The sequence below is a fragment of the Tetrahymena thermophila genome, assembly GCF_000189635.1.
Source record: "Tetrahymena thermophila SB210 genomic scaffold scf_8254587, whole genome shotgun sequence".
NCBI lineage: Eukaryota > Ciliophora > Oligohymenophorea > Hymenostomatida > Tetrahymenidae > Tetrahymena > Tetrahymena thermophila.
This window is the reverse complement of record NW_002476358.1, coordinates 480,138-503,283: the sequence shown is the minus strand read 5'-3', so window position 1 is coordinate 503,283 and position 23,146 is coordinate 480,138. Positions and strand designations below refer to the sequence as shown.

At 22.4% G+C, this 23,146-nt stretch overlaps 7 protein-coding genes across 7 annotated transcripts; 3 read left to right on the top strand and 4 right to left on the bottom strand. All coding sequences in view use genetic code 6, as the record gives it.

Moving 5' to 3' along the window:
* Positions 1 to 428: 428 nt before the first annotated feature.
* On the bottom strand, positions 429 to 896 carry TTHERM_00389950 (hypothetical protein; the record flags this gene model as incomplete). The annotated part of the gene is made up of 1 exon (XM_001019400.2): positions 429 to 896. One exon carries the CDS (start codon positions 894 to 896, stop codon positions 429 to 431), a length of 468 nt encoding a protein of 155 aa, XP_001019400.2.
* Positions 897 to 2,232: 1,336 nt separating this feature from the next.
* Positions 2,233 to 6,613, bottom strand: TTHERM_00389940 (hypothetical protein; the record flags this gene model as incomplete). Its single annotated transcript, XM_001019399.3, has 8 exons — positions 2,233 to 2,329; positions 2,380 to 3,623; positions 3,769 to 4,083; positions 4,181 to 4,409; positions 4,556 to 4,680; positions 4,895 to 6,090; positions 6,223 to 6,355; positions 6,440 to 6,613. 8 exons carry the CDS (start codon positions 6,611 to 6,613, stop codon positions 2,233 to 2,235), a joined length of 3,513 nt encoding a protein of 1,170 aa, XP_001019399.2.
* Positions 6,614 to 7,038: 425 nt separating this feature from the next.
* Positions 7,039 to 7,863, top strand: TTHERM_00389930 (kinase phosphorylation protein; the record flags this gene model as incomplete). Its single annotated transcript, XM_001019398.1, has 1 exon — positions 7,039 to 7,863. One exon carries the CDS (start codon positions 7,039 to 7,041, stop codon positions 7,861 to 7,863), a length of 825 nt encoding a protein of 274 aa, XP_001019398.1.
* Positions 7,864 to 9,030: 1,167 nt separating this feature from the next.
* On the top strand, positions 9,031 to 9,567 carry TTHERM_00389920 (hypothetical protein; the record flags this gene model as incomplete). Its single annotated transcript, XM_001019397.1, has 2 exons — positions 9,031 to 9,157; positions 9,287 to 9,567. 2 exons carry the CDS (start codon positions 9,031 to 9,033, stop codon positions 9,565 to 9,567), a joined length of 408 nt encoding a protein of 135 aa, XP_001019397.1.
* Positions 9,568 to 9,663: 96 nt separating this feature from the next.
* TTHERM_00389910 (Serine/Threonine kinase domain protein) lies at positions 9,664 to 14,814 on the top strand (the record flags this gene model as incomplete). The annotated part of the gene is made up of 1 exon (XM_001019396.2): positions 9,664 to 14,814. One exon carries the CDS (start codon positions 9,664 to 9,666, stop codon positions 14,812 to 14,814), a length of 5,151 nt encoding a protein of 1,716 aa, XP_001019396.2.
* Positions 14,815 to 16,046: 1,232 nt separating this feature from the next.
* On the bottom strand, positions 16,047 to 17,415 carry TTHERM_00389900 (linear amide C-N hydrolase, choloylglycine hydrolase family protein). The gene is made up of 2 exons (XM_001019395.3): positions 16,756 to 17,415; positions 16,047 to 16,598 (listed from the first exon to the last, which is right to left on the bottom strand). Exons 1-2 carry the CDS (start codon positions 17,389 to 17,391, stop codon positions 16,086 to 16,088), a joined length of 1,149 nt encoding a protein of 382 aa, XP_001019395.2. The 5' UTR covers positions 17,392 to 17,415; the 3' UTR covers positions 16,047 to 16,085.
* Positions 17,416 to 19,686: 2,271 nt separating this feature from the next.
* On the bottom strand, positions 19,687 to 21,697 carry TTHERM_00389880 (hypothetical protein; the record flags this gene model as incomplete). The annotated part of the gene is made up of 6 exons (XM_001019393.3): positions 19,687 to 20,495; positions 20,736 to 20,868; positions 20,949 to 21,142; positions 21,228 to 21,452; positions 21,504 to 21,564; positions 21,641 to 21,697. The coding sequence occupies 6 exons, from the start codon at positions 21,695 to 21,697 to the stop codon at positions 19,687 to 19,689; spliced, it is 1,479 nt and encodes a 492-aa protein (XP_001019393.3).
* Positions 21,698 to 23,146: the final 1,449 nt, after the last annotated feature.

Here is a 23,146-nt window from a genome sequence, read left to right as displayed (position 1 = left end):
TGGCTTTTATTATTATTTTTTGAGAATTTAAATACATCATCTCTAATTTTACAGGGAGAGACACAGTCAGATAATTAGTTATAAAAATTATATAATATTTCTCTCTTATGCACAATATTATTATATAATTTTCTGTTTTTTGAGAATGGTTTTGTTTAATATTAACTATATTCCTTCAATTTAGTGTTTTTGTTATTAAGTAGTTTAAGTAAAATAAATTTAGAAAAGCAAATAAATTTATTATGAAATTGACTTTAATGAATAAACACTTACAAAATAAATTTGATTAATAACTAAATAAAGATTTTTTATACAGTTTTTGAAAATATTTTTAAATTTGTTAATTAGAAGAATGTCAATATTTATTATTTTTTATTATTAAGAAGTTTATTTATATATAATTTGAAATGGTTATTATTATTATTTTTTCAGAATTTAAATACATCATCTCTAATTTTACAGGGAGAGTCACAGTCGGATAATGAGTTATAAAAATTATATAATATTTCTCTCTTATGTACAATATTATCATATAATTTTCTGTTTGTTGAGAATGGTTTTGTTTAATAGTAGCTATATTCTTTCAATTTAGTGTTTATTAAGTAGTTTAAGCTATCAAATTAATTTTTGTATGCATAGAATGTGATTAGAGTTTTTTAAAATATAGTTTTTTAGTCATCTTCTGTCATTATTTCGATGTATTTGTTTATCATTTTTAGATCTTTATTGAGTTAACTATCAATCAGAGGCTTAGCTTGTCTATGTACACATTAGTAAACAACGCTTCTTATTTATTCGAGTTTTTGAATTTAAATATCAAGTTGTTAATTAAATTCAAAGCAGAATTATTTAAATAATTCAGAATCGTTTTTCTTGATAAATCTTTTGTTGGTCATCATTTTTATTTAATATGTTTGTTTATGAAAATGGTTATTTGGTTTTTATATTTTTTTGTTTTAATTTTTTTTATGTTAATTTTTAATAATTAATTATAAATTTAAATAACACTTTATTAATCTTAGCAACCATATTGTTTATTTTCATGCAAATTGATCTTGTAAATTAGATTATTCTCGAAAAAAAGATTCTATCAGATTTTTTCTGAAAAATTGAGTTACTGTGCTAGCTAAATTGTGGTCTACTTATGAATTTTATTTTAAACTAAAACTTAGTTTATTTCTTCTTAAATATTTAGCTTTAGCTCGAAAATATTAATTAAACAAATTAGATTAAATAATTATTTCATATAAATAGGAATATTTTTTAAAAAATTCCTTAAATATTTAAAAAATCTTTGTAATATAAAGCAAAATTAGTAAAGAAGGTCACTCATATTAATAATTACACTCATTATGTAAATATTTAATATTACTTGTCATATTAGTGTTAAAATCCTAATGTATTTTTAAGTAATTTAAATATTTTTATGAGATAAATTGAGAAAGTAATTTATTTATTGACTTATTAATAAACAAGAAGCAATTTTTAATAATTTGATATGCAATTATTGCTTTACCTGAATCAAATAAATTAACCATAGAATTTATTTTATTGCTTCTATAGTTTTTAACTTTTGATAATTCAAATTTACTGAATAGGATAATTTCATGTGAAATATATTTTCTGCTTTTTTTAAATTTTTTACATTTTACTGGTGTTGATTTTACTGAGTTTTTTTAAAATAGTGCTCAAGTATAAAGAATAAAATAAATTACATATTATGGAATTCCTTTACAAGTTAATATTTTTTATTATTTTTTAGTAAAATATGTTTTCATTTTTAAATTTTTGTAAGCATTATTAACTTTTTAACCAATAATAAAAAAAACAAAGTATTTTCTCTATTTTTGTAAGGGTAAATATTAAATTAATAGATGATTGAAACTTAATTCACAGTTTCACTATTATTTATTTTGATATAAAAGTAGCCATAAAATAAAAGGGTTTATTTTTATTATTTTTAATAAACTAAATTTGATCGTAAGTGGAATTTAATTTCACTATATTGTAAGATTTTTGGGAACAATAGAGTTGAATTTTTGATTTGTTACATATAAAAATATAAACATTTATTACAGTTAATTATTATTTGAGTTAATATAAATAATATCACAAACTAACAAATTTTACTTCTTAGTTAGTAATATCACCACTCAAAATAAATTAGAACAGATTAGGATAAATTCTACAACCCAAATTAAAATAAATTAATTAATAATCATGAAAAAGTCCTCATTGATTAAATTCTAAAGAACTCATAGGCCTAGTCATAGATAAACATTTCAATTATTCGTCTCTTATTTTTCTTGAAAATTGTATATTTTTAGGCCTATTATTATAATAAATTCTTTAGTATAATTGAAAAATTAAAGTTTTTACATTAAAAACTAGTTTTTTTCACCTAAATTTGATATGGTATTAAATCGCTGTCTTTTTGTACTGCTAATTTAGTTTTTATTGTTGCTTTGATTTTGATTTTGCTTTTGGTTATTTGTGTTAGATATAGTATTGAATTTATGCAATAAATCACTTTCTGGTAGTTGATTCTAAACATTTCCTACTTCAAAAGTATATTTATCTTTGGAGACACCATAACTTTTTTTTTATATGGCATCCTACAAAGTAAGTTTTAACCCAAATTTAGTTTTCATTTTCTATTAAATCAAGTTGTTTTTTAAAGGACTTTATGAGTCTTATATTTTAAACTGGTCTAAACTCGAATTAACTTATGACCCCTCTTTTAATAATTTACCAATACGACTTTGATTCCTATTGTTATTAATTATATTTTATATGTAAATTTCTCTATCTTCATCATCATCTTCTTATTCTGTTTTAATCCTCTTAGGCTTATGGTTTCTTTTTAAATTACTAGTCTTAGACATATTTATAGTAGTCTTAGATTGAACCGTCTCGTCTAACTTGCAAAATTCAATGTCGTTTAAAGTTTTCCCTAGAATGTCTTCCTTTCCTCCACTCTTTTATTAAGATTGCTAATACTGAATTAAATCATCTGTAGATGATAAATTCAAGCGATAATTACTTAAAGAGCTTTATACTCTTTGTTACTAACTATTTTGGTTTAATTTTTAACCAGCTATTGGTGAATATTAATTTTTTGTTGGAGTAATTGCCTTTCGAGAATTCTAATTATTGAGAGTTGTAATAACTTAATTATGAGAAAAGTTATTGTTTGGAATGACTATTGAAGATGCGTTTAATTATATATTATTAATGATCTAATGTAAAGCAGCATGTGAAGATAAAGGTTAAGGTTGTGGTTTAAAAACATCATAAGTTTTTTTCATATTTTAATATTCTAATTCAAACTAATTTATTTTCCTATTTGCTTAAGTAAGTTCTTCTTAAAGTTAGCTTATTGTTTTTACATCTTCTGTTTTACTTGGTCTTAAATTAAATAGTATTTGCATTTCCTTTAATTACTCTTTCAGGTCTCGAACTTCCTGCTTATGGAGACTTTGCAATTCATTAACACTTTTTTCCATATTTTTAACAAAAACTTACTGTTCTGTTAAATATTAATTGCATTATTCTTCATAGATTTATGAGACTTTTCCTTTTATTTCCTTAATTTCACTGCATAACTTTTCAACTTCTTATTCCTAGAAAGATAAAAATGTGAAAATGTTTAAAAAAGGTCACAAGATAATAAACAAATGAAAAATAGTTTTTTAAATTATTGAACAAAACTCTCTTCATAATAATTTTTAATCATAAATTAATTAGGAAAAATATTTCAATACTTACATGCTCTTTTTACATTTTGAGAGATTGATTTTGAAGTTGTTCATAATTTTTAATCAATTCCTCGTTCATAATTTTGTAAGATGAAGCTGATTCTATGCACTTATTGCTTTCTAACTTTGTTATTCTCATCTATTATTCTAATTCAATATTTGTTTACTTGAGAGAAACGTTTTATTCTTGCAAATTTTTCACTCTCTACTCCAATTCGAATTATTTATTCTCATTTATACTTCTAAGCTCACCAATTTGCTAATCATACTAAGAGATAATTTTTTATGTTTGTATTCTATGCTGATTTGTAAGCTTTTCTTCAACCTATTAAGTAAAAAGAGTGGAAATGAATGAATATGCCTACCTACCAGACAATTTTTAATAAAAAAGAAAAATTTAATTTATTGTATAATTTTTATACTTAACTATATTTATATTCCCATTCACTTATTATCTATTATAACTTCTCCATTTATTATTTTTGTTCTTTTTAGACATCTTCTAATGCTCTTTTTCTCACTCTTTCTTTAAATTTGTCATTTTACTCTTTCATTATGGCTAAATCTTTTTCCCTTTCCTATTTTACAGTTTCTAATTGCTTTAAAGTTTCATCTTTGTACTAGTTAAGAAGGTTTTAATTCTCAAAATTTCTATTTTTGAAACAAAGATTAAAATTTAACTTAAATAATTAAAATTATTTTGTAAGTTATTTTACTTAATTTAAACAGTTTTTATGTTTCTTAAACATACTAAAAGTAAATAAAATTAAATAAATAAATTTGTAAAATAAACTCACATTTGGTTTATCTGTTGTTGGTATTTAGCAATTTCTCTCTCAAAAAGCTCTTTCATTTTTTATTGATTTTAATTTTATTCATCCAATTTTAACTGTTATTTCTCCATTTAAGCTCTTATTTGATCCTTATAATTCAAAAAATAAATAAAATTTTTATTTAAAAATGGAAAAATAAATTTATTTTTTAATGTAAATAAAATTTTTAATTCTTAAATTTTATCAAACAAACAAAATTCAAAAAATTTTAATCATTAAATTTAGCAAAAAAAATAAAATTTGCTTATAAAAATAGTTATCCAAATACTAAAAGTATTTTTTTAAGTTAATTGACTTATTTACCTTGAGATCAATTATCTTTTATTCAAATTTATGAGTAATTTAATTAATTTCTATTCTGTGTAACTATTTCAACTCATTAAGCTGATCATCTCTTTTTACTTTTTCTTCTTTCCTAACTCTATCAATATTTTCTTCCAATACTAAAACAATCTTAGAATTTTATTCATTTATCTATTTTATAAGGGCATCCTTTTCCAATTCAAGCTGTTTTATTTTACTGAGGTTATTGTCTGAGCTGTGATCAAATTTAGTACGAAAATCCTAAAGAATATTATTCAGATTATCTATTAGAGTCTTGCTGTGAGATAGTTCACTCTCTAATTTATGGTTTTAAATATTTAACTGTAATTATTAATCTTTAGCAATTTATAAATCTTCTCTTAGACTTTAATTTTATAATTCAAGTTGTTTAATTTATTATAATAATAGCTATTCTTTCTCTGTTATTGTGGAAGTGTTGTTAATTATTGAATTTAAATTTTCTATATGTTTGCTATTTTAAGTAAGTTTGTCTTTTTAAATACTTAACTTTTCTTTTAATTAGTTGATTATTGATTGAAATTCATAAGATTATTACTTTAATCTCTTTTCACTTATTTGTTATATTTAGCTTATTTCATTTTCAGTTAAGATTCTCAGTCTCTCTTAGTACTCCATTTTCTCTCTATCAAAACTATGCTATCTTTCTAATAATAATTAATGATTTAGCATTGGCTGAGGCTAGTTTCTAAGAGCATCTGATTTTAAATTTTCTATCTCTTAATTTAATTCATCAATTTTTTATTGTAAATTTTTCACTTTTCTTTATTGATGCTATTAATCTGACTGCTTGTCTTATTTTTATAGCTTTAGCTAGTTTTCTAAATCAGCAACTTAATTTTAAAGGAGAGCATTTTTTTCAAGGATATTTTCTTTTTGCTTTTCAATCAACTTTATTTCATTCTAGTGTCTTTACATCATCTCGTCTTTGATATTTTCAAAATTTTAGTACTTTTCCTTCATAATCTTGAACTAGATGCTCTCTTTTTGCAATTTTCCTATCTCCCTTTAAAATTCTTGATAGTCTTCTGATACATATTCAATTAACTTAGTAAAAAGTTCTTTTACCTGCTAATCATCGTAAACAAGTGTACAAACTTCTGCTCTTTTCTGAATACTTAAATTTTTATAAAAGTGAATCAAGCTATTCCAAACATCTAATATAATAAATTGAATATATCTTAATTATTCTGTTATTAACTAGAAAAATATTTATTTTCTTGTTCTAATATCTTAAATTAGAATTTAGAAAAAATTTTCAATTTAAATAAATGTTATCTTGAATTTACGTTTCATCGCTTAAGAGTATTCGATTAAACTCTTTTCATCTTAATCGGCTTTAATCTTATTCGCAGTTTGTGTACTATCATAATTTCTAAGCATACTCTCTAAATTTTAGATTTTGTCTTCATATTTTCTAACCTTATCCATAATAATTTTATTAAAACAAAATAATCTCAATGACTTTATATTCATTAAAATGAAATCTCAAGTAGAAAATTTTACAAGTTGCTTGAAATCATTAATTTAAGACATTAATAACATCTATTGTTGCTCATTTTTTAATTTAATAGCTGATAGCTCTGAATCGTTTTTAACTTTCTCATTCAATAATTAAATTAGATATTTTTCATCTTTCTGAGCTAATCGTAAAAGAGTTTTTACGCTCTCATCCTCCATTTATATTCAGATTTAATAGTATTTGCAATATTTCAATAGAGAAGAATTTATTTTATTTTATATATATTTTATGAATCAAAAAATTAAAATTTGAGTGCTTATCCTCTTTCAACGAATCTATATTAATCAAATCAAGTATATAGAGTATTTTAAAACATAAAAAAAATATTATTTAATTAAGTAAAAACTATTTGTTAAATTAATTAGATGTTAATATATTTTGATTATGATTTTTAAAGAATGGTTGATCTTGCATATTTTTTGACCTTGTGTTTTTATCGATTTATAGATATTAAATTAGATGCATATTTATTATAAATTATAAATTTCTAAAATTTTATCATCATACAATTTTTTACTCTCAAAAAGTAAATAATTTAAAGAAATAAAGATAATTTAGGGTGGCTTATAATAAAAAATTCACAATGTCGTATTTATCATATTAAATAAGAGGAGGTACCAGAGGTGGTCGTGATCAATTTAAATGGGATGATGTTAGACAGATGTCTCACAAAGATCGTGAACAGTATCTCGGATAATCTGCAATGATGGGTTTCTTAGATAAAGGAGGAAAGTGGAGAAAGAAAGATTGGTACACAAAAAATGTAGATGATGAAGATGAAGAAGATGAAAAAATAAAATAAGAAAGATAAAAAATTATAGAAAATGATCAAAAAAGAATAAGAATTGCTTTAGGTCTAGAAAAGGAAGAGAAAAAAACCATTTCAGAAACTGCTACTGAAGAAGAAAAAATGTAATTACTTAAATAAATTCGTGAAGGTATGGATTTAAACAAGCAAAAAGTAAATGACTGGGATGATATCGAAGAAAATGATGAAATAAGAGGTATCGGATTTAGACATACTGCTGAATAATTAGTAAAAGTAAAATAAGGGATGGATATGAGTAAATTCTTGAATTATGACCCTACAAAGCTTGAAGCTGAAGGATTCAGTGACGAGGATTAAAAATAGAAAGAAAAATCAAAAAAAGATAAGAAAAGTAAAAAAGATAAAAAGAAAGGCAGCAGATCGCCTTCGAATGACAAAAAAGAAAAAAATGTAGAGGGAAAAAGTAAAAAAATAAAGAAAGAGAAGAAAGACAAAAAGTCAAAAAAGGATAAAAAACACAAAAAAGATAAAAAGAAGCATAAATCTCTCAAAAAGAGACACGATTCGTCATCTTCAAGATCACCTTCTTCATCTAGATCTCCTTCTTCTTAAAAAAAACAAAAAAAAGAAAAGAAATGATTCTCCAAACAATATAACCAGACTGTCATTCAATTATAATTAAATCTAATTAAATTATCAAGATAACTAATCAACCATAAATATTTATTTCTATAAAAAATTTCAATTAAAAATTGAATTCTATGAATTTAATATATAAGTGCCTAATATTAATCAATACAATTTAATAGCATTATCAGTTTTTATGCTTTGTGAGCTAATCATTTTCCATTTTATTGATTATTGTTTTATTTTTAAATAAATATTTTCTTTCTAATTTTATATAAAAAATAACACTATCTATCTATTATTTACATTGTTAATTCATGTAAAAAATTAATAAATTTTTTCAACTTAAATGATGTATTAATTCATACATAATAAATACTTTAAATATTTTCAATTTTAAGAAATTTTTTCTATCTATAAAATACCTTAATAATAACTATTGAATTAATAAAATATTTAAAAATTTTGGCAATATTATATTTTTTTATCATAGTTAATTAATTTCAAATATGTTCAGTAAATAGTTTACGCACTAAAATCAAGTAAATTCACTTGAATGTATTTTAAAATTAAGCAAAATTTTGATGAGGCAATTTTAGTACTTGAAATTAAACTGATCAAATAATTTTTTATAAAAAATATTTGGTTCGTTATTGTTCTTAAGATGTAACATCATAATCTTTTTAAAAATAGCGATCAAATTCTTTTGAAATAATATTGTAGTGATTTAGTTAAAAAAATTTATTGGATATAAAAACTAAATTTTTAAGAGTTTGTATGGTAAAAATAACTTGATTACTTTAATATTCTTATCAGAAATGCAAATTTATGACTATTTTTAATAATTATAAGATAAATTAATAGATATTCTTCAAATCTTTAAAAATAAACTAGCAAACCTACCAAAGAGTTATCATTAAGAATGTAAATTTATTTTTATTAAAATTTTAGAAATCGTATTACATGAATTTACAAAAATTTATTTTGTACATTAATAGATTTATTTAATAACTTTATTTTTAAGCAAAGTTTGTAAATAAATAGGTTATTTGTTTATTTTCTTTGTTGAGTTTTTTGTAAGATTTTACTTTATATTTTCTGTTATTTTTATTATTTTATTTTAATAATTCAATTTACTACTTGTATTAGTACTATGCTTTATTATCGAAATAGTATTGTATGTTACCTAAAATTTAAAATTTTACTATTAAATTAAGAAAATTAAATAAAATAAAAACAGTGGAAGAACTTGAATAATTTAAAGAAGCATAACACAATTCAGCTGAAAAAGAGAGAGAAAAAATAAGTAAGAAAAAAGTATTTATAAAAAAACTAAATTGGTTAACATTATTTTTTTTTTTTTTTTGATTTTTAATCAGCATTCACTTTTTAATTCCTTAATTCCGTAGAAATAAATAATTATATATATTTTAAGTTAGGATTTACTAATAAGCAAACAAATAGCTAACAAAAGTTTATCCAAAAAAAAACCAAGAACACACAGCAAAAACAAGATACAAAGGAAGAGCGACTCAAGTAGCACACAAGAATATAGTTGAAGTTGAGCTATATAATTATACGCTAAGAAATTAAATAAGTTCAAAGCTTGCAGTATAAATAAATCTTATACTGAATAATTTACTTTCCGATTTCATTAATATTGGTAGCTTTCACTTAAAGAGAACTATAGAATCCATATTTAACAAATAGTGGTGAAGGACTTACAGAAACGCATTCATTTTTTAAAAATTATATTAACATAGAAAAAGCACATACTAGTACATATTTAATTAGCAAATTCTAGTTTTTATAATGATGAAGCAACAGACTGCCAAATAAAATTTACAAGCAGCTTAAGCAAATTAACTGGGAGGTTAGGCAACAATAGCTATACCATCTTCAAATACGCCAAATCTTTAGTAACAAAAAGCGTAACAAGGTTCTTAGTAAAATGTGCAATAGCAATAATAATAGGTAATTAACTAGTAAAAGTATTAAGATATGAAACGGATTGAAGACTATACCTTTTGTCTTAGTGATTTAGTAGGTAAAGGAGCTTCAGGTACAGTTTATTTAGGAGAGAATAGTGTCACAAAAGACTTAGTGGCAATTAAAGTAATAGATTTGCATTAGGTAAAAGATGAATATACTTGGGGATTGATATGTTCTGAAATAGATATTATGAAAAAGCTCAAGTGCGAAAATGTAGTTAAGTTAATTGATGTTTTTTAAACCTAAAATAATGCATACATCATAACTGAATTATGTGAAGATGGAGATTTGGTAGATTTTATGAAAAGAAATGCAGGAAAAATCCGTCAAAATTAAGCAGTTAAAATTATTACTGACATTCTCAGAGGACTTTAAGAACTCGCAAAGCATGGTATTATTCATAGAGATTTAAAACCTGCCAATATTTTGATATCAAAGAAGGATGTCTTTAAAATTACTGATTTCGGTTTTGCTCGTATGGTAGAAAAAACCGATTACTTAATGACATCCTTAGTGGGAACACCCTTGTATATGTCTCCTTAAATTCTAAAAAGATAAATGTATACTTCCAAGTGCGATGTTTGGAGTATAGGTCTAATTTTCTATGAACTGATTTATGGTCAAACTCCTTGGCCTAGCAATTCCGTTATTGATTTAGTAAATAATATGTTTTCAAACCCACTCAAATTCCCTAATGTAGGGTAAGCTGGCGATGTCATTCTTGAAGATGTAAAGGACTTTATTAAAGGCTGCTTAAAATTCGAAGAAGCTGATCGTTTAGGTTGGGAAGAGGTATACAGACATTCTTTATTTAAAGATGTTTTATACGCTTATGCATAAAAAAGCCCTAACAATACTAGCATAGCTACAAACAATCCTTTCTCAAATTAAGATGATAGAGGATCTTAACTCAAATCTCCTAATAATCATAGGGATAGTCTAAATAAGAAGGGAAGCTTTATTAGCTCATTTTAAACATCATTTATGACAACTTACACAAGTTCAGGAAATTCAAATACAACTAAAAATGCAAAAGGAAATAATAACTCAAATAGTTATCAAAGTAAATAATAAAATAATCTATATTCTAATTAAAAACAAGCAAAGGGTGGATCTTCGTCATCACAAGGTTAAAAATAATAGTAGGCAGCATAATCAGGAAATACAAATAGTCAATTAAATACAATAAATGCAAATTCTAACAATTAAAATATAATCAATGGTGCTTTAAATTCTAATAACAACAATACAACTCTCTCTAGCAGCACTAATTCGTCTAATAATAATACTTAGAACGCTAATTAAGTTCAAGGCATAGCAGCAGGTAACAATAACAATATTTAATCAATTTTAAATAAAGATTTCAATTAAAAGACTAAAACAAATTCTAGATAAAGTACTCCTTCTATATAAAAGCAAGCTACAAATCAAAGTTCATAACCTATTTAACCAGCTAACCCAGCTGGAGTTAACGATGCTAAAAACTAAAATAATTTTGAGAGCAGCTAGCAATCAACTCCAAGATAGTAAAGCAAATTAGGAAACCAATACTAAACAGCAGCAAAATTAGCTAATATAAATAATGCAACAATTCCTTAGTCTGGGTCTTTTATAGCAAATTCCCCAGCTAATAACTATCAGCCTGCTTAATAGCAAATATAATGCTAGCAACCTAGTAGTTTTAATGTTTAAAATAGGTAGTCTTAAATAAATTCGCCTCACTTAAAGGACAAGAAAGCTAATGGATAAGCAACATTAAATTAAGCTACTTCCTCTTTTTTATAACAAAATATTTCATCTTAATCTTAAAATAAGTTAGAAAATATGAGGTAATAATACAAAAAGCAAGTTAAGGATAAAAAATCTAGTGATTATTAATATGGCCAAGGAAGTATTCACAACTTACCAAATGAAAATTAGATTAATAACAACGTGGTTCCAATATGTAATCATAGCGGTGTGGTTTATGGTAGCATTAATTCTAATCCATCAGAAAAATCTAATGTAACTGCTGCAGGAACAGCTACTTCATCAAATTCTTCATCATCTTTCAATTTCATCCATAAAAGATAAAAATCTGCAAGAGATGTTATTTCTAATTATAACTCAGCTTAAAATAATTTTTACATTCCCCTCACAAGTCCTACTAAGCATTAAGCATAATCAGATAAATATAGAATCTTGACTGAGCCTAATCAGATGAATGAATGTAAAGATAACTTCTCTCCAAACAAAAATAATACAATCATGGGCATAAATAGAGAAAGTAATTTTTAAAACTCGTAAGGTAATCAAAATTAACTGCCTTAGAGTTCTTCAAGTCCGCTATCTACAGAGCCTTCTTAAAATCCAGTTCCGACTGTTTTGATTACATTAGGTTCTATGAATTAAATTATCGGAGGTAATTCTATAAATAATGGCAGAGTAAACTCACCTACCAAGACAGAGTAGGTGTCTGGTAACATGCTTAATTTTAGTAATGATCATAGCTAATCAGAAATTAATTCGTTATACTCTAATCCATAATTAAATAACCAAATTCAAATTTAAAGAGTAGGTTAAGGAGTAATTAACTTAGAATAATCAGGAACTCCTGAAAAATAAGTGGGACTTTAACTGAAGTAGTGCTTTTATTAGTAAAAAGGATACTTGAAAAATAATACTAGATCAATTACCCCAACAATGTCTGCTTCAGCTTAGAAAGGTATATCTCCAAACACTTCTAATAATACACCAAAGGTGAGCTAGCACTCTGATACTGGAAATAAAGACAATAATGGACTAAGTAATTCAAAGAAAGCTCTTTCTAATTTTAATAAGTTTGCTACTTTTGTATATAATACTGAAGACAGAGGATCTAAGCTGTCATCTAATAGTAACTATATCAGCAGTAATTCTCATCAAAATGCATCTCAATCAAGTAAAAATAGTAATGGTAAAAGGTAAAAGTTTAATAATAGACTTTCATAGCAATAGTAATAAAGCTAAATATAAACTATGACAACAAGTAAACTTTCTGATCCAAAATCAAACCTAAACATAAATAACTTTAACAGTAGCAATACTGAATCGTACTAAAGCTTTGATCCTTTCAAGACTGCAGATTAGGTGTTGATAAATAACTTCGCTGTATATGATGAATCTCTAAATTCAAGTGGTTCCCCAAAAAATTATGATAAATAATAATAAGATAATTTAATTGATTAATAGCAGGTATTAGTTGCTTAGAATCTAAATAGGCCATAACATAACTATGTTTAGCTAAATTTAAACTCTTCTAACTCAGGAAATATAGCTTATAATTTATAATCAGATAAAAAATTTAATAGCAGTTAATCTCCTTCAATTAAAGGTGCTAATTAGGGACTTAATGGAAAACAAAATCACGTTCCATGCTAATATAAATCATATGATTTTTCTAATTAGATTTAAAAAGCCGATGAAGGAGTCAACACTTAAAAAATAAATTAAATTAATTTAAACTAAGGAAGTTAAATGAACTAAGCTTAGTCACCTACAAATTAGTAAAAGAATTCCTTATGTTTAGTACCTTAGATTGTTTAATGCAGATTAGATGAATAATCATAAAACGATAATAAAAATAGTGATACAAATAGCGAAAAATCACCTTAACATATTTTAAATAACCCGATAATAAATTTGAATAGAAGAGAAATTAGCAGCTAGCAGAAATAATAAATTACTCAAGTTAATTTAAACTATCCTTTAAATATGAAGAATATATTAGGAACTACTACCTAGCCAGGTAATTCTTAATACTTAGGATCTCCTGCTACTAATAATTCGAATATATTTTCATAATTATATAACTTAGAAATAGGAAATTAGTAAATAAATTCAGCTACAAATCATGTTGCTGTCAACTTAGTCAATCCTTCATCCTACCAAAGTCCTATTATTGAAAACAAATCTGTTTCAAGTAATGTTGCAAGCTCATAAGCAATGACTCCTCTAGATTTAAAGAAAACACATTCAGATTTTCTTTCTCCTCAACTGAAAAATAATAAATTTTCTTTTGACTCTAGCTCAATCAATATAACTCCATAAGCTCACACAACAACAAATCAATAAAATACTTAAATCATTCAATAAAACTAAAGCAATCCAATGCACAATAGGTATGCTTAAAAAAGTAGTGATTTTACTTCCTTTCAAAGTAATTTTATCAATTCTCTCGTATAGTAAGAAAATTACTCAAGCTCTGATATCCTTAATAATTATCTCAATTTCTGCAAACTTTTATCTAATTTAGTGCGTATAATAAATAACAGTAATTTCGATAAAATGGCATTCTAATCAAGCAATTTCTTGTTAGAAAAGATTACTTTCATCCTCCTAAAAAATGCAATGATCAAACTAACTAAAGTTAATGATAAAATGTATGCAAATGGAGAAAATATATTTAATTTAAACGACTGGAATACATTTAAAATTTCTGGAAAATACACTGAAATGCAAACCTCTTTCTTCCTTTTGTACACTGAAATTCAAAGCAGTTTTGAATAAGAATGGAATAAAGGAAATAATCACTCTACATAATCCCAATAAATAAATTAAGATTACTCCTTCGTGTAGTTATTCAACAAAGATATGACAGATGATGTAAGATTCTATTCTATCTCTCTAAGTTTTGTTAAATCTTTCATTCAGCTGTTGAATTAAAAACTCTCAATGAATCCTTAAACTTCGCTATAAAATATAAATCCTATATTCACTGATAAAAATGATATTGTAGCAGTAACTCTCCTAAATGACTTCCTTGAATACCATGAAATATTAAAAACTAATCTTATCAGCATGGATTCCTTTCACAATTAAATTTTTACTAAATTTAATACTTTCTTGTCAAAATTTAACAACACATATAATTACCTTACTCTAGTCTCTAAAAATTTTGATGCTCAATTTATTACTAATCTTTAAATAAAACTCAAAAGCATTACACCCTGAGAGAATAGTTTAAGTAAGTAAGAAAATAAGTGAGTGAGTAATCAAATAAATGCGTCTCTTACTAATTTGCAACTTTAGTTATAACCTTGAATTTATAAAATTAATGCTTCTTTAAGTGACAAATTAAGTCCATAAGATTATTGAAAATAATGTTGTTTAAAATAGTAAACACAGTTAAAAATATATCAAATAGAAAAATAAATAAAAAAATATAATTAAATAAACCTTTTCTAAAAATATTTTATTCTTATAATTATAAAATTTTAATTTATATTTTATATGAATTAGTTTGACATTTTAATTTACGTTTGTTACAAAAAATATTTAATTGAATTTTAAAAATAAAATTATTAATGTTTTAATTATATTTATAAAAATATATAAAATAATTTATATATTTATAATCAAACACTAAAAATATTTTATTCTTAAAAATTACAAAATTCTAATTAAATAGAATTTGTTTGGATTGGATTATCAATTTACTTTTTTTAAGTTAAAAAATATTATTCAAATAATAAATAAATAAATATAATTAAATAAACCTTTTCTAAAATATTTTATATTTAATTAAAAAATTTTAATTTAAATATTAAATCGAATTAATTTGGATTATGAATTTACTTTGTTTAGGTTAGAAAATTTGTTTTAAAATATTTATTTTTAATATTAATTACAATATTTTTAATTTATATTTTAAATGATTAGTTTAGAATTTTAATTTACATTTATTACAAAAAAATAATTAATTGAATTTGAAATGTTAAACTTCTAATATTTTTTTAAAATGTATATCAAATAATAAATAAATAAAAATAATTAAATAAACCTTTTCTAAAAATATTTTATCTATAAAATTATTAAATTGTAATTTATACTTTAAATTTATTTAATTTGGATTATGAATTTACTTTTGTTTGGGTTGTAAAATTTGTCTTTAAATATTTTATGTTTACTATTAATTATATTTATATTTGATATTATTAGTTTAGAATTTTAATTTACACTCGTTACAAAAAAATAATAAATTGAATTTGAAATGTTAAACTATTAATTTAATACTATAATTATATTTTAAAAATATATATCAAATAATAAATATAATTAAATAAACCATAAAAAAAATATTTATTCTTAAATTAAAAAAATTTAAATTTATATTTTATTTGAATAAATTTGGTATTTTAATTTATGTTTATCATTAAAAAATATATTTAATTGAATTTAGTATATATAATTGTAAATGTTATATTTATAAAGTTTTAAGTTACTCAATATAAACTAAAGCACAATATGAAGGTAAGGAAAAGTAAATTTTATATTATACTTCCATTACTTAAAGATGAACTGATTTATTCTCTTAATAATGATTATTGAATTGCTTGATCATCAATTAAGTAGTTTCTTGAAATAAAATCTCCATCATAAGCAGAATAGACACTTGTTGATATGGTAAGTTTGTTATTAGCAGGGAAAACACCCATAACTTTATTAAGGATATTTTCTTTTGTGCAGTTTTGTTAGCCTAACGCTTGAATATTTTTAACAGTTTCACGATATCTGAAATCTTTTATTTTTGTGTTGCTTCTATCAGTATTTGTTTGGACTAAAAACCAATCAGATTCGCTCAAAGTATACACATTTAAAACACTATCTCTGTTTCTTTCAATTACTACTCCCTAGTTTCCTTGTAAACCTGAGACAATAAAATAAATTGGAGAAGAAACATTGACAGTTTTAAGTATTTAAACAGCTTCATCAAAATTGTTAGCTTAATCAACTGCCTATTAAAATTTAAAAGTTTTTTATAAATTAAATTATAAATATCAAGTTGTGGTGATAAAAAATTAAAATATCTAATCTATGCCTTGAGAGTAAGTTAAAATAAATTTTGGTTGGTATTAAAATTTAAAGATTGAATTAAAAAGTAAAAAATAATACAATTTATGGAAGATAGATTCCTTGGTAATAGTGATCTTTGATAAGAGCATCAATATTCTTTTATATTGAATCACTTGTACGATAGTTAATACTGATTGAAAATTATCCTACTTTTGTAACTGTAATGAGAGAAACAAATCCTACTAAAGTTTCACTTTTGTATATGATTTAACCATTTCTCGTCCATTGAGCTTAAATAGCTAATTTCGAAATCTCTTCTTAAAAGCTATAATCTAAATTTCTTGCATGGAAGAGTGTATTATCAGGTTGTCTTATAATAACAGATGTGCATCCCATATTTTCTAAATCATACATAAAGTTAAATGTATAGAGAGTGGGTAAATCAATTCCAGTAAGAGTGCTTATAGCCTCAATATTTTTTGCTATTTCAGGATGAGCCTTTCCATAAGATAAGAATTATTCAGCAAGATCTTCTGAAATATTTACGTGTTATTTGTATTTGTAAGCAAATTCTTTCAAAATTTAGCCTTTAACACCCATAATTTCTCTCCATCTTTCGAGATGAGGGAGATCCAAATTAATGATAAACAAAGGATCTGATCCAACAGCTTGCGTTGTTTCAATATTAATCATAAATATAGCAATTATCAATATTAGATATTTAAATTAATTCATATTATGATTCTATTTGATTTTTATATTATTTTTATTTATTTATATATCTTTCTACTAATAAGAAAGTCAAGCAATTTAAAGATGAGTGAATCTATTAAATATTCTTGAATTAAATTACTCTTTTCTGTAACAGCAATGAAAAGTAGATTTTTACTATGAAATATCTTGAAATAGTGGTATAAAATCAAACTATATAGTTCAGTAATGGTTTTTGATTCGAAAAACCCATATTTAAAATATATTTTTTATCTATAAATGACTTATTTTGAGAAAAATAGAAATTTAGAAGTGTGTGTTACTCAAATAAAGATAAGGCTAAACGTCAAAAACTTAACTATTCTTTTACATCACAATTACAAATTTTATTAATATCAAAATGCATATTACCTTAAAAACTCAACTCCCCAACAACTCTCTTTTAGTTAAAACAAGCTGAGAGGAAAAAGAATTTAGTATCTATCTCAAAAAGATAAAAAATAATAAGAGTAGCATGAATATTTGAACAATCAAAGTATTTATTAAAATAAAGTAGAAGAGATTTATTATAATAATAAGCATTCATTAAAAAGTAATAAATGTAAATTTAAAATTTTCATGAAATATTTAGCATAAAACTAAGCTTATTTATCGAATAAAAAGAAGTTTATGAGAATTAAGGTAATTAATTTTTTTATTATTATGCATTTGTTAAGCCTTTATAATCAAAATATGACGATAAAATATGTAAGTTGGTTTCTTTCTTTAAGAAATTTCTTAAATTAAATCTTACACTTTTAAATTTACAGTTTAAGTCTTCACAAATTCCTTTTGAATATTAGCATATAAACAAAAAAAGAATCTAAAGTATTATAATAAAAATAATTGAAAGCTCAAAACTTTTTTTAGAATGTCCTTACAAAATTAATTTTTGAAAAGTTTAAAATTATAAAATATAAATATTTTATTTTTTAGGTTAGTATCACATTTTATTTTAACAAAAGAAGATTATTTTTTCAAATTTATTTCTTTATTACTTTTTGTGTAAGCAGATAAATTTTTAAAAATAAATACTTCATAACTTTTTAAATCTTAAATTAATATACTCATAAATTTAAAATAGAATATAAAGAAATTTGCATGCTTTTTGAGTTTTTCTAGTATTAATGTCTTTTTTTCCATTTATAATTGAAAAAAAAATTTGTTTTTAAATACAATAAAAATAAAGTCACTATGTTCTAACCTTGTAAAACTTTTTATTTTACAATTTCAATATATCTTCTAGAACCTAATTTTAAATAACATTAGTAATATAATCTATATATAAACAATAAGCGGCTATCATAAATAATTAGTTTAATGGATACAGCTGTAGCTCAATATAAATAAAATTATGTTTTTAAAAATATTTCATTTTTTTAGATCATTAAAATCATCTCCATCGTATCTAAACTTTAAGAATTTTAATTTAAAGCAATCTAAAAATTAAAAAAAATATGCTTGTTTAAATTATATTTATTAACTTGTTCTCTAAATCAAACTAAATTTTAGAAAAAATATAATATTGATATTTCATAATGTCGAAAAATTTTATGAGTAAAATTTATTTTACTTTTAGAGATTTATAACTCTTAGATAAAACTATGAAAGCTTGGTGATAAAAAATTATTTACATACTTGCTGTTTCATAAAATACAGTAAAAATATATTTTAGGATTAATTATTTTAATTTAAATTTTAAAATTATAGAAAAGGTTTTTACCCTAATTAATCAGGATTTTATTTAAAAATAATTTATACCCTTTAGCTTTTTGATAATTTATTTCAAAATAAATTAAAAAAATTAAAAATCCCTAAAAAATAATAGAATTTGTTATGTTAACACACTTAAAAGTAACTTTAATAAATGTATGATAATTTTAATTCATTTAAAATTTAGTGATATGTTATATCAATAAATAGAAAAAATGAGATTAAAGTTAACTTTAATTAAATATTGATTTAATTTTATTTGAATAATTTTTTTATTTTAAAATAATAATTAATTAATTATCATGCAACTAATTAAAAAGATTAAAATCAAATAGTCATTATTAAAAATGGTGAATTAAATTTAGAAAAGTGTTTTCTAATCGAATTATAAAATAATATAAGTACTTTTATAATTTATTTTTTAATATAAATATTATTTTACCAAATATAAAATTATTAAAATATATAAATTTTTAATCGTAGTATTTAAGAAATAAATTAAGTTTTGTAAGATAGGTAAGTGTATGTGTATGTATATTTATGAATTTTTGTGCTATTTGAAGGATTTCAAACATCAAGCTTTATTACAGAGTTAGATTTTATGATATCATTCTTAATTTATTAATTTTCGTTTTTTTCTATTAGCTAGTTGTTTAATATTTTCCTCTAATCTTATTTTTCTTTTTTCATAACAGGTTATATTTTATCATTTTTTGAGCAAAGATTATTTATGTATATCCTTTGGTTTTCGTTACATTCATCATCAAATAAATTTTACTAATTTTAATCTTCTTTATTTTCTGAAATTTCAGGATTTTCATATTTAGAAAAAAATTATTTAGAACCATCATCAATATTATCATAACTCTCAGCATTATTTGGTGAATCTGAGTTACGAAGCTATTTTGTCTCTTCTTATGAACCATTTTTATTTTTTTAATTTAAATTTTCTAATTCTGTGTAGATTATTCTGTTGCTATAAGATCCGCAAGTAGTTAGTACTGTGTCTTTGCTTGAGTATTTCATCATTTCTCTATTTCTTCTATTTTACTGAGCTTATTTATTTGATTGTTGATCTTTGATAGGAGATATTTATTCAATTTAATTGTTAAAATTTGATTCATTAACAGATTTGTTTACTGTAGCGGCTACATTGTCTGAATTATACACTCTTTTCTGTATTTAGTTAATATGTAGTTCAATTTTTCTATTGTTTTCCCTATCAATCTTAAAATATTTTGGTTTTTTAATATAAGGATCGACAGTCAAATTTCTTAAGTCGTAGATTTTTTCTATATTCTTAGTGAGGATTACTATTTCTTCATAAGCTTCATAAATTTATAAACTTACACTTTAGCTTTCTGTTAAGATTAAATCTACATTTTTAAAATAAAGTTTAATGATATGAATGTGTAGTTAAATTACAAAGAAAAATCAATATTTTATTATTACTTTCAAAAAAATTTTAAATAATGAAAGCAAATTTGTATTTTATTTCTAAGTTAATGTTAGATGTTAAAGCTATTTGCATAAAATTTTTCTATTTTAGGGATTAATAAAATTAATCTATATTGTATTTTTTAATAATTGATGCAAACTTAAAAATTTAATATTACCTTTAATTGTTGTCATAACATCGCTAACAAAATCGTAAATCATAATTGAGTCCTTAATTAACATACAACTTGCATATTTAATAATTTCAAATTTTGAGTAATTTTGCAATGAAAATGATAGATTTTGTGTGACCTATTATATTAAAAAATACTTTTTAGTAATTGTCAAATATTCATTCTAAAATAAAAAATTAATTTTTTCATATTTATTACTCTGAAAACATTTTTTAGAATGCTTATTAGAGGTTAAATGGTGTTAATAATTTCCTATATGCTTTTCTATTTTAAATACTCCAAGCTTTCAGACTAAAAGTACTACTCGCATTGATAGAATTCACTAAAATTTTTAGAAATCAATCTTAAAAACTAGTAATATTTAAGCATAATTGGCACATGAACTTCATCACCTAATTTTTTTTATAGAAAGTTAAAAATTAAAATACTAATTAATGATCAACATATTCAAAGAAAAGCTATGAATTAATTAAATACATTGATTATTAATCTTTAAATTTGCTTTTAATTGCTATGTGATGTCATTTTCAGTTATAATATAAGTCACATTTAGCTTCATCATATGAACTAGCTTGTGCAGTATATAAAACATCTTTATTGCTTAATTCCAATTCTCATACAATTTAGCAGAGCTAAAAAGCTCTTAAATTGCTTTTTACTAACATAATTCTTAGTCATGTCCTTCTAACCCATCTTTTAATTCTAAAAAATCTTTAATAAAAAAACAATAAATTATTAATGTGTTAATTTTACTCATTATCATATCTTCAGTTGGCCTAAGGTAATCTTCTGATGACTAGATTTTTAGTAGGATCTAATAAAATTAAAAATTAAAAATTCAGTAAATATTTGATAATAATATTTTTTAATTGAAAAAAATGGGTAGGTACCTTATCGTATTCAGAGGACAAAGATAGAGCGCGAAATAAAGTTTTTATTTTCTTCATATTTTCAGATCTTTTGTGGTTTAGTTTACTTAAGGATAGTAGAATCTTTTGATAGACTAGCTTATTTTTTAATTTGCTTAGCTAATATTTGTGCTTATTTTTAAGAATAAAGAAGACTTTCTTACAATTGAATGTAATTTACAATAAATAATTTATTATTTTATGTGATTTTGTTTTTCAATTTCAATAGTTAATAGATTTATTTTTTTTCTTTGCTTTCTTAATAGAGTGAGTGATTGAATTAATTATTTATTTATTTAATTCGCTTCATGAATAATACTTGTTAAGGCGAGTAGAATATTAATACTTTTTGTTTTCTATACTAAATCTCAGAATTACTAAATATCGAATGGATGAATAAATATTTTTTTTATGTGTTTCTATTTTTTGATGTTTATTAATTGCTAAATTCTTCATTAAAAATTTTTGGATATTGTAAATAAATCTATTTGTTATCTATTTCAAATGAAAACCAAAAACATTTGTGAGATATTTAAAATTATTATTTATAATGAAAATATTATTTTTATTGATTTGATATTAAAAGACTTATCTTTAAAATAGTTTATTCTTTTCGTTATTAATACTTTAGAAAAGAAATATAAGGAATAGTTTATTCATAAATGATTTTGCCAAAAAAACATAAAAAATGGTTTTATTTTTGAATGAAGGATTTTTAGGCAAAGATAAATTATTTCAAATAATAATAAAATATCTGGATTTTTCTTGTTATTTTCAATCTTTACTTATAATTTTATTATGTATAAAAACTAAACCTTATTCTATTTATAGCTTTAGAAGATATATTCTTTGGCTACTTCTTAGAAATAAATGAGATAGATAATTTAATATGATTAAACACGAATAAGCATATTTGGTATTTTCTTGAAATAATTACATAAATATTAATTCTTGTTTTAATACATTACTTTTAATAATATCCTTTTTAATTTAATTTACCAGAATTTCATTTTACTTAAATAATATTATCTTAAAATTATTTAAAGTTTTTATTTACTTAAATTAATAATAACTTAAAAATACCTAGTAGATGCAGATTATAAAGCTAATATAATTATAGAGATTATTTAATTTTTTAGAGAAAAAATGTTAGGAAGTGAAATTCATTTAACTTATTTTTCATTTTTAAATTATGCATTTTGATTACTACTTTTCTTGATAAAATTTAAATTAGATCTTTGAAATCAAATTTTCCATCAATCTATAAAGATTTTTAATGATGACTGCTTTTATGAAAATAAAAGTAAAAAATACCTTACTTTTCTCTATTAAGGAAAAATTATTTTTTATCAATCATATTAGAAACTAACTTAAATTTCTCATAAATTTTATTTAATTTTGGATAATAATTTAAATAATGTTTAATTTTTGTAAAAATTATATATTAAAAAAAAATTTTATATGATAGAAGTAAAAAATCTTTTTTAT